Source organism: Microcaecilia unicolor, chromosome 6 (genome assembly GCF_901765095.1).
Source record: "Microcaecilia unicolor chromosome 6, aMicUni1.1, whole genome shotgun sequence".
Classification (NCBI taxonomy): Eukaryota; Metazoa; Chordata; class Amphibia; order Gymnophiona; family Siphonopidae; genus Microcaecilia; species Microcaecilia unicolor.
This window is the reverse complement of record NC_044036.1, coordinates 180,049,549-180,063,238: the sequence shown is the minus strand read 5'-3', so window position 1 is coordinate 180,063,238 and position 13,690 is coordinate 180,049,549. Positions and strand designations below refer to the sequence as shown.

Sequence of the window (13,690 nt, the reverse complement as noted above, 5' to 3'; positions counted from 1 at the left end):
TACATATTACTATACATTTGTATTATCAGCTCCTTCCATGTGCTTAGATGGTAATGGATGCTCACACCACCATAGATCCTCTCAGGTTAGGAGAGAACATGAGCTCCATGTGCTCCATGTGCTGCATGTGCTGTATCTATCCCCCACAGGAAGTTACATAGCTGTGTGACCTCTCTAAGTAATTCACATCAGAGGTCACAGAGTAATCACAGAGAAATAATAGGTGACAGGCAATGCATGTAAAATACAATTACATTCCAACAAACCCCTTCTCATGCATAACTGTCATGCAATTATTTATTCATACAAAGTCCAAGCTTTATACGCAGATTCACAAAATGTTCTCTGGGTAACGGTTTGGTCATGATGTCAGCTGTCATCTCACTGGTGTGACAATAGTGTAGACTGATGACCCCTTCTTTCGCCAACTCTCGCACGTTGTGGTATTTCGTTGCGATGTGCTTGGTGCGTGACTGAACCTTGTCATTCTGTGACAGTCGGATGCAGCTCTGATTATCTTCCATTATCTGGATTGGTCTCTTTTCAGCTATTCCGAAATCCAGCAAAAGTTTTTCAATCCACATCAGTTCTCTGCACGCTTCCGATACGGCCACGTATTCAGCTTCTGTAGAAGACAAACTCACAATACTTTGTTTATGACTGGCCCATGAAATTTGTACATTTCCATACATAAACACATATCCACTTGTGGATTTATAATCAGAATGATCCCCTGCCCAATCTGAATCACAGTAACATATTAGTTTTGGATTACTATTGGCTGAAATCTTTAATTTACAATCAATGGTACCCTTTAAATACCTTACCATCCTTTTAACTGCAGTCCAATCTGATTTGGTAGGTGAGCTGACCCTTCTGCTCAAAATTCCTACTGCATTTGCTATATCAGCCCTGTATGTGGTAGCTAGATATAAAAGCTTACCTATGGCTGATCTATATTGGATGTTATCTGGTAAAGGTTCTCTTACTGTTTCATCCTTCAGAAAATCAGTGATCATGGGAGTGCTTACAACTTGGGCATCTTGCATACCTAAACTTTCAATAAGCTCATTTATTTTCTGCTTCTGGCTTAGAAGATAAGAACCATCATTTTGTTTCTCAATTTCTATACCAAGATAGTATGACACATTACCAAGTTCTTTTATCTCAACATTGTGGTTTAAACACTTTACAATGTCCTTGTACTCTTGCTCACTTTTGCTTGCAATGAGCAGATCATCAACAAAAGCTAAAATGTATGCATATTGTCCATTTGTGCACCTAGTGTACAAACATTTATCTGCTTCACCTTGCTTAAATCCTAAATTTGTCAATATTTCATGCAATTTTTCATTCCAACATTTTGCACTTTGCTTTAATCCATAAAGACCTTTGTTTAATTTACACACTAGCTGTCTTTGTTTTGTATTTATGAAACCTGTTGGTTGTTCCATGTACAAGTCTTCAGTTATTTCTCCATGAAGAAACGCTGTTTTCACATCAATGTGGTTGACTTGCATGCCTTTTGAGACTGCAATGCTCAGAAGTGTTCTGATTGTCGTGTGTTTCACTACAGGTGCAAACACTTCATCAAAATCTTCTCCATATTTTTGAAGATATCCCTTTGCCACTAATCTGGCTTTATACCTTTCCACTTTTCCTTGTGCATTCCTTTTTAACTTGAATACCCATTTGCATCCTATAGCTTTCTTGCCAGGAGGTAATTTTGTAAGAATCCAAGTATTATTTTTATCCAATGCATCAATTTCTTCTTGTGCAGCTTTACGCCATTCAGCAGCTTCTTCTGCTGGCATTTTCTCAATCTCATCCCATGTTAAGGGCTCTTGAGCTTCTGCTGACTTTGTTAGGTAAGACAGTCTTGGGGGTGGAACACCTTTGTTTTCCCTGGATGAGCGTCTGACAACAGGTTGGTCTGACCTTTCCGCATCCTCAAAATCTGAGAGTCCTTCTCCAATTGATTCCCCTTCTCCAACTGTACTGTCTTCTTCAATGATCCTTTCTGTGTCTGCTTCCTCTGCCTGTTCCTCGTTAGATACAGGTGAGTTGCTTTCAGACATCTGCCTTGGTATGGCATTTATATACACTGGCATGTCTATTATGGTTCTAGTTTCATATTCTGGATGATAAGGCTCATCTGGGATAATCCAGCCTTTATCAACCCTTTTGTTTTCATCAAAATATGTAACATGTCTTATGCCAACAATGCCAGTTTTCAGATTCAAAATTCTATATCCTTTGTGTCCTGGAGTATAGCCAACTAAAATGCCCCTTTCTGTTGTGGAATCCAGCTTATGCCTTCTTTGCTTTGGTACATGAGCATATGCTGTACTTCCAAATGTTCTTATGTGTGACAGGTTTGGCTTCCTACCATGCCATGTCTCATGTGGTGTGCGCTCAGCGCCTTTAGTTGGCATTCTGTTTTGTAGGTACACTGCTGTGAGAATGGCTTCCCCCCATAGTCTTTTAGGGAGATTGCTATCTGACAGCATACATCTGGTCATTTCCACAAGTGACCTAAATTTTCTCTCTGCAACAGAATTTTGCTCTGGTGTATAAGCTACTGTTGTGATATGCTGAATGCCTTCTTGTTCTAGAAATGTGCGCATGCTTTGTGAAGTGAACTCACCATCATTGTCGGTCTGAAGAACCTTTGGTTTTCTTTCAAATTTATTGCTCACCATGGCTACGTATTTCTTCAGCATGTCTGTGACTTGACTTTTTTCTTTCAGCAAATAGGCCACACAATATCTAGAGAAATCATCCAAGAATATTAGCACAAATCTGTTATTTCCCAATGATGGGATATTAAACGGTCCACATAAGTCACTGTGTATTAAGTCCAGCACTTTATTACTCCTATTTCCTGTGTATGCAGGAAATGAGGGTCTTACACCTTTTTGAGTAACACAGTCTATGCATTTCTCAATTTTACCAGCATCTGCACTTATCTGAATGCCGGTGGCCAGTTGCTTACTGTAAAGATCCTGGATCACCTTAGAATCACGATGTCCCAGGCGGCGATGCCAGATTTCCAGACTACATTTACCATCATTCTTCCTTACTTGCGCCATATGTGAGGCTTCACCTGAAATGCTCAGTTTATAAACATCATTATGCATAAAAGCTTCAGCATATACTTCATCATTTTTAGAGATTGTGCACTTACTGTTTTCAAAATGAATCACAAATCCCTTCTTATCTAATGTAGATACACTAAGCATATTACAAACTGCTTGGGGAATATACAAGACATCACTTACAGGAATTTCTTTAACTTCATTAGACACTTTGCATTTTAAGAATCCAATACCTTTTGCTTGGATCTTAGCAGTCCCTGCGTTTGCAGTTTTAAGAATACCTTCCTCTGGACACATTTCCTGAAAGAAATTCTTACAATTGGTTAAATGGCATGTGCTCCCTGAATCCAAAATCCAAGTACTTTCATTTGAATTATTATTTACCATAGTCAAAGATTTTTCTGCCATTAGAAAGCCCTTGTGTTTATCTTTGTCCTTCATACATTTCCTGGTTTGAAAATTCTTTAGTTCCATTGGCTTAGGTGAGCTAGAGGGAGTGTTTTGTGTTTCCTTACACCATTTAGATACATGTCCCTCCTTTCCACATGAGTAGCAAATCAGCTTGCCCTTGGGTGGAGTTTTCCCATAGCTCCGCCTTCCTCTGTTCTTTGCCAAGAAATTTGTTTCATTTCTCTCTGACTTGCTTTGAGAACACATCTCCTCAGAATCATTTACTATGCATTCCTGCCTTAGTTTTGATGTTGTCTGTTCAAAAGATTGCCCTTCAATGGCCTCATTTACAGACCTAAAAACATCAAACTTCTTTGATAGTGAGGTAAAAAGAAATGCTCTTTTCAATGCATCACACATGGGAATTCCAGAAAGTTCTAGCTTTTGAAATGAAGACATAAGATACATAATGTGATCATTACATTTACTTTTATCCCTTAATTTGGTTTCATTCAACTCTGCCAACCAAATTGGTTGCTGCTTTGCATATGTAGTTGCATACATAGTTCTCAGTTTATATAAAATGTCCTTTGGTGTATCTTTTCCCTCCACTAATATGGCTTGTTTCTCTGAGAGAGCTTCCAAAAGCATGCACTTTACATAATAGTTTGCATTGTCCCATTCAGCCATATTTTCAGCTGTTCTGTCTTGGTCTAAGCATATATTTAATCCTTTTGCTCGAAGGAGACATATGAATCTTAGTTCCCACTGCCGATAATTAAACTCAGTTAATCTAGGCACCTTGAGAGAATAGAACAATGGTGAATTTCTTCCCTCAGCCATTTTCTTAGCCTTCTGTCTGCTGTGTGGGGGGAGAGAGAGACAGACTGAATCTTTCCTTTAAAACTTAAGAGAAAAATGTGGCCTTTTTTTCTGCCTGGTAATATTTCTCTTCTTTTTCAATTCCTGAGCCCTGGGCCCATAACCCTTTTGTTGGATTATTTGTAGTAAATAATTAGCAGATCTTAGTACACACAGCTTCAGCTTTAGAAATGTTAATTTCTTTCTTCATCTCTCTCTCATTCACCCCTGAATAATTCACTGCTGAGTCACTTTAAAGTTGAAGTAACAAAACATCTGTTTACTCACAGTTTGTAGTTAGATTATAATCAGACAGGCTTATATATACATATTACTATACATTTGTATTATCAGCTCCTTCCATGTGCTTAGATGGTAATGGATGCTCACACCACCATAGATCCTCTCAGGTTAGGAGAGAACATGAGCTCCATGTGCTCCATGTGCTGCATGTGCTGTATCTATCCCCCACAGGAAGTTACATAGCTGTGTGACCTCTCTAAGTAATTCACATCAGAGGTCACAGAGTAATCACAGAGAAATAATAGGTGACAGGCAATGCATGTAAAATACAATTACATTCCAACAAGACAGGCAGGCTGATACTTTGGCCTGAATTCCTGCTGAGATTTCTGGTGTGGAGAGGTAGATCTGGGAGTCATCAGCGTAAAGGTGGTACTGAAAACCATGGGATGAGATCAGAGTACCAACAGAAGAAGTATAAATGGAGAAAAGAAGAGGTCCCAGGACAGATCCCTGAGGTACACCAACTGACAGTGGGACAGAAGTGGGGGAGGATCCACCAGAGTATACACTAAATGTACGATGGGAGAGATAAGAAAAAAACCAGGAAAGAACAGAGCCCTGAAATCCAAGTGAGGACAGCGTATCAAGGAGTAGGCTGTGATCAACAGTGTCAAAAGCAGGAGATAGATCGAGAAGGATGAGGATAGAATAGAGGCCTTTGGATCTGACCAGGAACAGGTCATTGGACACTTTAGCAAGTGTTGTTTCAGTGGAATGAAGGGGTCGAAAGCCAGATTGAAGTGGCTCAAGAATAGCTTGAGAGGAAAGAAAGTCAAGACAATGGCGGTGAACAGCACGTTCAAGTATTCTTGGATAGGAAAGGGATGGTCCAGTTGCACCGAGTACAACGCTTGAAGCCACTGGGAGTCTTCGATGACATGGAAGGAAAAATGGCTTCGGCAAAATTAAAAGTCGGAATTGTGCCTGAAAAAAAAGAAAAAGGCACAAAAAAGAAGGGAGACCCATCTGAGCAGGCCTGAAAGCGGCCCGCACTGAAAAAAAAGGAAACTTAAACTCAGGCCAGAAAAACTAAAAGAAATAAGTGGAAATCTTTTTTTTTTTTAAACAAGAAATGAGAAATAAAAAAGGAGAAATAAAGCGAAAAAAACAGCACTGAGGCACAAAAACAGGCTCTTTCCTGGGCGTGTGTGGAGCAATGAGAAAAACACCATCATCCCTCATGTGGAGAAAAAAGACCTGAAGAGGCGCGATAACATTGCAGGTGGGAAGACACTCTGCACATGCACATTGGGGCACCTCTCGCACTCCAGAAGGCTCTCGCAAACCTTTTTTCTGCCTATCATGCCGACCCAGGTGACGAGGATCGTCTACCCACTTGTGAGAATAGGAAGCCTACTTGTCCTTGGAGAATAGATGATTGTGTTAAATATTTGATTAGATCATCTTTTGCCGTATACAATACTGCTTTCAGAGGCACAGAAGTAGCTACAGCCACTCGCAGAATAGCCTAGTTAAGAGCTTTGGATATCAGGGAGGATGTTCATGAGAAGTTAGCCGATACTCCCTTTTGTGCAGTTTCTCTGGTACAAGGAAAAGCTTCTATTCATTTAGAGAAGCCATCCATGCAGACAAGCAGGTACCTTTTACCTCTGACAGGTGTCTGAATGTCTGTAAAATCAACATGCCAATGTAGGCCTGGTCCTTGCACAATAGGCAAGTGACCAGCAGGTATAGTGGGTCCCCGCTTCAAAAGTGTATAAAGTGAATCGTAAGAAGTTACAGGTAGCTCAATCTCACATTACATTCCTTGGCCATCAAATAGGCTCCCAAGAGCGTGGCTTCGGTCCCGAAACATTGCAACATGTTTCTTCCTTGCGAATGCCCGGTACAGTCTCCGATCTTAGAGCTGTGCTAGGAATGTTAAATTTTTGTAGGTTGTGGATTCCCAATTATTCCGCCCGCACTCAGCCCTTTTATCACATGTTAGCAGGCAAACAAAAACTCAAAACCGAACCTATTCATCTCACTACTGAGGAAACTGAAAACCTCATGTCCCTTGTTAAAGATGTTATGCTGAGCTCCCCCTTGATTACCATCGATGTTTCCCTGGATGTCCATTTATGGATTGTACATTCTGAGGACACCTGGTCTGCCTTAATAACCCAGGCAGATGAGGACATAACTTGTGGGTATTTATCGGGTTCTTTTACACCTGTTGAAAGCGCTTTTGCCCTCTGCGAGAAAGGATTGGTCACAGCGGCAACTGCAATCATGAAGCTCTATAGCAATATCCCACATCTCCCTGTTGTTTTGCATACTGCTCATGATGTTAAGTACCTCTTAGACAAACAGATTAGTCACATGACTGTCTCTCGCTTACAGAAGTATCAAGTGCTTTTATTTAGTGTAGTGCATTCCATACATCCACTGACTATGACAGATACTCAACGACTTGATCCCCTGTTCACAATTACACGTAATGCCCACAGTGCTCTTTTTCCCCACCAGTGCACTGCTCACTTGCCCCCCCCCCCCCCCCTACCCGATTCCCTTATGATTCATTACGAAATATTACCGAATGGACAAGTATGGTTCACGGACAGTTCTTGTCAGCACGACAAGGCCAGATTCACGGCCGTACACTTCACGCCTGATGAGGACATTCTTGACTCTGTTCAATTGATGCTCCCTGATAATTACACTGCCCAAACGGCTGAACTTGCAGCCGTACTTTATGTGTTACTGTTTAAGGCTTTGGACACTGACCTCTCCATAGTAACAGACTCTATGTCTTTTCATCCTTACATTCCCATGCCCGCAAGTGAAACCAGAGGGGTATGGTTTCCTCTACTGGGCAGCCCTTAAGCCATTTACCACTTTGGACTTTCCTTTTTGAGGCCTTACAGCATCGCCATCAGAATGGCCTCCGCACAGCCATCACTTGGATCAGGGCCCACCAAGAGACCACCTTTTCCTTTGCAATCAATGGTAACAATTTAGCTGATGACTTGGCACGCCAGGTAATGTCTGCTATTGACCTAACCCTGCCAGTGACCATTGCTGCTGCGTTAACCCCACCCTCTACTCCGCCTCCTTCCCCACCCCTTGACACACCCCTACCACCCCCCTTCTACTCCCCCTTCCACAGGGGAAAATCTATTTGGGGAGAAAGTAGAAGAAGCTTTTTCAAGAATTAAAGAGAACAATTCATAAGTACATAAGTACATAAGTAATGCCATACTGGGAAAAGACCAAGGGTCCATCGAGCCCAGCATCCTGTCCACGACAGCGGCCAATCCAGGCCAAGGGCACCTGGCAAGCTTCCCAAACGTACAAACATTCTATACATGTTATTCCTGGAATTTTGGATTTTTCCAAGTCCGTTTAGTAGTGGTTTATGGACTTGTCCTTTAGGAATCCGTCCAACCCCTTTTTAAACTCTGCTAAGCTAACCGCCTTCACCATTTTCTCCGGCAACGAATATTGAGCAGAAACAACCAACACCTTCAAAGCATTACTACTACTACTACTATTTAGCATTTCTATAGCACTACAAGGCATACGCAGCGCTGCACAAACATAGAAGAAAGACAGTCCCTGCTCAAAGAGCTTACAATTATCATTCCTACCACAGGCCTTACCAACCTTATAAGAGATACCATAATTACGCTTATCAGTATAACCATTCCAGATATCAGAGACCTACTCAGAATCGGTCACAGAAGCAGTGTAACAGAGATAAAAGATCTCAGATAACATTTTCAACTGTACAGCAAAAGCAAAGTCCATCTTTTGCCAACCTGTACGGGACAAATCAACACTTTCTTATCACAACTGGACTGCCATCATTTCAGACTGATGGGTTCTTCAAGTCATTTAGAGTGGATATAAACTTAATTTTATGACTTAACCATAAGATCAAAATCAAGTTTTCAGATTTCCTCCGGTAGATCAAAGAATACATTTGTCTCAAGAGATACGATACCTTCTACAATCCAACAAAACAGAGGAAGTTCATGTATTGGAGCGAGGCCAGGGATTCTGTTCAAAATACTTCCTCATCTCCCCAAAATTGGGAGGATTTCATCCAATTCTAGATCTCAGAACTTGGAGCAAGATTTTACTGAAGAAAAATTAAGAATGAACACATTTGCTTCCATACTTCCACTACTGCCATCAAATTGAAGGATGCAAATATCCATATACCTATACAATCACCAGCACAACAAAATTCCTAAGATTCAAGTTTCTACATCGACATTAGCAGTACAAGGTACTTACCTTTCAGTCTCTAGTCAGCTCCAAGAGTCTTTACAAAATGTATGGCAATAATAGCAGCCCACTTCAGGAAAGCAAGTATTTTTGGGTACCCCTATCAGGACGATTGGCTATTCTCTGCCTGAACACCACAGGAACTTCAGGAGGCCTTGATCACAGCAATGCACACAATGACAAACCCGGGTCTGATAGTGAACACTGAAAAATTCTGACTGACTCCAACACAGCCCTTGGAGTTTATAGATGCAAACCTTCACATTCCATCTATGATAGCATTTCTGTCAGACCACAAAGTCCAGTCTATGGTATCATTGATGTAGTCAACAATATCATTCAAACTTAACACAGTGAAACATATGCTAAGACTTTTGGGACACATGGCAGCGTCGGTACACACAGTTCCCTTTGCTTGCCTCAACATGTAACTTTTACAATGGAATCTTCAAACCTGTTGGAACCAACTTCAACCTTCATTTATAAAATTGCATGTTACAGATTGTACACAGACTGCAATTCTCTGGTGGACAGACTCCTTAAATATGACCAACAGAAAATTCTTCCCTTCCCCCTCCCCCAATGTCCTCTGATCACACTTACCGTCGATGTTTTTCTTGTAGGATGGGAGCAGATCTGCAAGATCAGCAAACTCAAGGTTGACGGTCCTATTTCGAGTTCACCACGCACATCAATCAACTGGAACTCAGAGCTATACAGGCATTCTCCAACCAAAGAATCAGGTAGTCCAAATTCGGATGGACAACCAGGTCACCCACGTATTATATCAGCAAGCAAGAAGGCATGGGCTCATTCGACTATGTCAAGAGGCAGTGCGGATTTGGTCACTGGCTCAAAGCTTGAATGTGTTCTTAATAGCTGCTTACCTGCCCGGTCACCGAAACATGTTATCAGACAAATTAAGTCAACAATTGAACCCCCATTAGTTTTCTTTAGGCCATCACGTGTTCAAGGACATCACTGAGAAATGAAGCATTCCACACATATACCTTTTTGCCTCAGAATGCAACAAGAAGTGTCATCTGTTTTGTTCCCAGCAACCAGCCTCCACAGCATTTCATCAGACACTTTTGCAGTACCATGGTCAGAAAATCTGCTATATGCATTTCCTACAGAAAATGCTACAGAAGACAGACCAAGACTCGGCCCACATCATCTTGATAATGCTATATTGGCCTTGCCAAATTTGGTTTCTCTTACGACTACAATTCAGTCAGGAACCACCTATTTGCCTCCCACTTATACCACATTTTATCACTCAACATCAAGGCAATATGATACATCCCAACCTTCAGTCTTTGGCTCTGACAGCCTTGAAAGCAGATTGTACAACTCACTTGATATCCCACCAGCCATCCAATCAGTGCTCTTGGCATCAAGGAGAGACTCTATCAGAAGATCATACTGTTTGAAATGGAAGCTATTTGCGAACTGGTGCATTTCTAATCATTATGACCCATTCTCTTGCTCAGCTGTAATTTTACTACAGTACATAAGTACATAAGTACATAAGTAGTGCCATACTGGGAAAGACCAAAGGTCCATCTAGCCCAGCATCCTGTCACCGACAGTGGCCAATCCAGGTCAAGGGCACCTGGCACGCTCCCCAAACGTAAAAACATTCCAGACAAGTTACACCTTTCATACGCTGGCTTTAGTATGTCTTCAGTGAGAATTCAAGTGCAATAGAAGCTTATCACAATCATATTGATGCCAGTCCTATATCAAAGTATCCATTAATAATTCAATTTATGAAAGGCCTCACAAACCAACACCCACTAATGAAACATCCTACACCACAATGAGATCTCAACATGGTTCTAGAGGCTTTAAGAAAGTTGCCTTTTCAGCCTCTGAGTACTTTTCTAATAGCCATTACTTTGGCAAGGTGGATTGTAGAGCTTCAAGCTTTAGTTGCTCTTCATCCATACCAACAACTTTTTCCGGATAAAATAGTTCTATATACTTATTCAAAATTCCTCCCAAAAATAGTTTTGAAATTTCATCTCAACCAATCCATCTCCTTAACAGTTTTCTATCCTCCTCCTGATCAAACTGAATGCCAGATTTTACATGCACTAGACTGTAAAAGAACCATTCAAAATTATTTGTAAAGAACAAGCCGTCCTTCTCAACTGTTTTTTGTCATACAACCCAAACAAACCGGGTATTCTAGTTAACCAAAGAACTCTATCAAACTGGACAGCAATTTGGTCCTCCTTATATACTTTTGATAGATATTACTGTTTAGAACAAGCTTTATCTCACGATGCAACATTGCAACAAGTGCTCATTTTCAAAGCACACAGACTTACAAGTTGCACAGAAACCTATGTAACTTTGTAAGTCTATATGCTGTGAAAATAAGCCTTTTAACGTTTCAACCAACCACCTCCTGCTGTGTTTAAAGGTTGCCAATTTTTAATAAAGTTCAAATTCATCATCATATCATTGTTCAGTGTATTCTTTATGGCAACCCTCAGTTTGTGACTCTCCACTTGTGTGGCTGTTGTGATCCTGCTTGTCCATGAAGAAAATAAAGTTGCATACCTGAGTGTTCTCCATGGACAGCAGGATCCAACAGCCACACAACCCCGCCCACCCAACCCAGAGTTGAAGCACGCTTGGAAAAGAAATGTCATTTTCAGGGCAGATGGCTTGGGCGGGAACGTTGGAGCATGCACAGAAGCCTCTGTCAAAGGTTTCTGAGCTAAGGACAACAGACCACATGGCACCTTCACCAGGTAACATCACCCACATGTGTGGCTGTTGGCTCCTGCTGTCCACAAAGAACACCCATTACAGGTATGCAACTTTATTATCTATGTATGCCAATGTCAAATTATGCTAGTATTGTATAATTGAATCTTGGTGCCCAGATACTGTTATAGAACTAACACTCACTGCATGGCACCAAGGTGCTTATATTGTAGCCCCTTGTTATAGAATTGCCCCCAAAATGCCGGAAAATGACTTTGAGAAAGTTAGAAACTCAATATGTATCATATAATTTTGAAAAAATTGCAGCAGGAAACGGGGGACTATACACATAACCTTCATTTTTTTATACAATGATTCAACCTGCAGCTGTTACGCCTCCGTTCAGTATCTGGTTCCCTTCTGCATCCCTCACATGTCCATACACATCTGCCTTATGCACCAAATAGATCTTCTTCTGTTGATCATAATCCAAGACACCCACACTGCACCATTGATATGTCAAATTACGACTTTTTGGATCCTCTGAGAAAAAAAAGGAATAATGAAAGTAAGTATATTCTTTGCCTATCAGACTTTGGAATAGAATGAATTCAATAATGTTTTTAAAACTCATTCACTTTGGACACAGTAATCTAATTCAAGTTTCTTTCCTTTTCTTATGAACATTGCCCAGAGCCCACCCCATGAATATATTCTCATCTACATTAAGTTGCATTCTTTAGGACTAATTTTAAAAGAAGACATCTATGTGAGAAGTCCAATAAGGAATCTATTTCAAACTTATTTTATAAATGCTACTTAGGGTCTAAGTAGTTTTATAAAATAGACACCCACAACCATTCCTAACAGTACACAAATGCACACACACAAAATTGTACCTGCTCTGAAAAAGGCATAAAGGTGTCCATGTACCTGTGTATTTTATAAAATCCACCTCCACGCTGCCCAAACCATGCCCCTGGGAATGCCTATGCACAGAACACATAAAGGTAGGTGCACTCTTTCCATACACTTTTGCATACAAATGTGGTCGTGTAATTTTATAAAAGACTTTTTCAACATGCAAAACAAGCTTTACAAGCAGAAAAAAATTGCTCCTTCATATACCAGACTGCTCCATTTACATAATCAATTTAAAGGATAATATTCAGCTGCTGGCAGTCAGCATTTAAAAAAAAATGTCAGCTGAATTGTGCCTGGAAGTTCTGTTGAAAATACAAGAAAACCAAAAAACATCCACAAATAGATCCAACAAGGAAAACACAGGGGTGGAAGGACACTAAGTACTACTACTACTACTATTTAGCATTTCTACCAGGATGATGTAAAACAGAGGTAGTTTATTTGTCTTCCAATATATTGTAAGGGGTTGCTGAGAGGACGTACTCAAGGAAAGCGAGAGCAGCCCAGGAAGGAGCTAAAGAGGCAGGCACACATCCCTTACAGGCGGTAAGCTCGCCCCCTGGTGGGTAAAAGATTGATTAGAATGAGGAGTAAGGCTAGGGACTACCAACCCTACAATGCACCTGACCCAATACAGGACTCACAGGAAGTGGAGGGGGAGGGGCAGGATTGGGAGATGGTTTCCAATCAGGGGGGATGAGGAGCAGTTGAGGGAGCCCTGGGTGGAGGAGGAAGAGATGGAATGGGATAAAATGGAGGAGACAGAAGGGAGTAAGGAGGAGAGGATAGAGGTGTCTGCATTCGCCCAGGCTGCCGTTGCTAAGGTGAGGGGTTTACTGGCAGCTGTTTTTCCTCAACTGAGTAAAATTGGAAGGAGAGAATTGAGGCAGCTGAGAAAGAATCTATGGCAGCGTGTAACCCAGAGCATTAAGGGAACAGGAGAGTAAAACTGTATGTTGGAATGAACTTTTGATCAGCAGGACAACTGGTAGCTACCTGAAGAGGGATAAGGTGGCATTAAAGTGTAATGAACTTTATTCAGTAAGGTTTGAGATGAACCTCAATTGGGCATTGTGAATGTGAACAAATGTCAAGGGACTTGAGATGAGGCAGTAGCAAGTGCTGTGGAAATGGTGATAACTGAGCTATGGAAATAA

General features: G+C 41.1%; 1 protein-coding gene across 1 annotated transcript in view; it reads right to left on the bottom strand.

The window, feature by feature from the left end:
• The window catches only part of DNAH1 (dynein axonemal heavy chain 1), a 799,478-nt gene that overhangs the window by 715,605 nt on the left and 70,183 nt on the right, over nt 1-13,690 (bottom strand). The window contains exon 7 of the mRNA XM_030205737.1: nt 11,991-12,152. Within this exon, the coding sequence (XP_030061597.1) occupies nt 11,991-12,152 (162 nt within the window). The remainder of the gene's footprint in view (nt 1-11,990; nt 12,153-13,690) is intronic.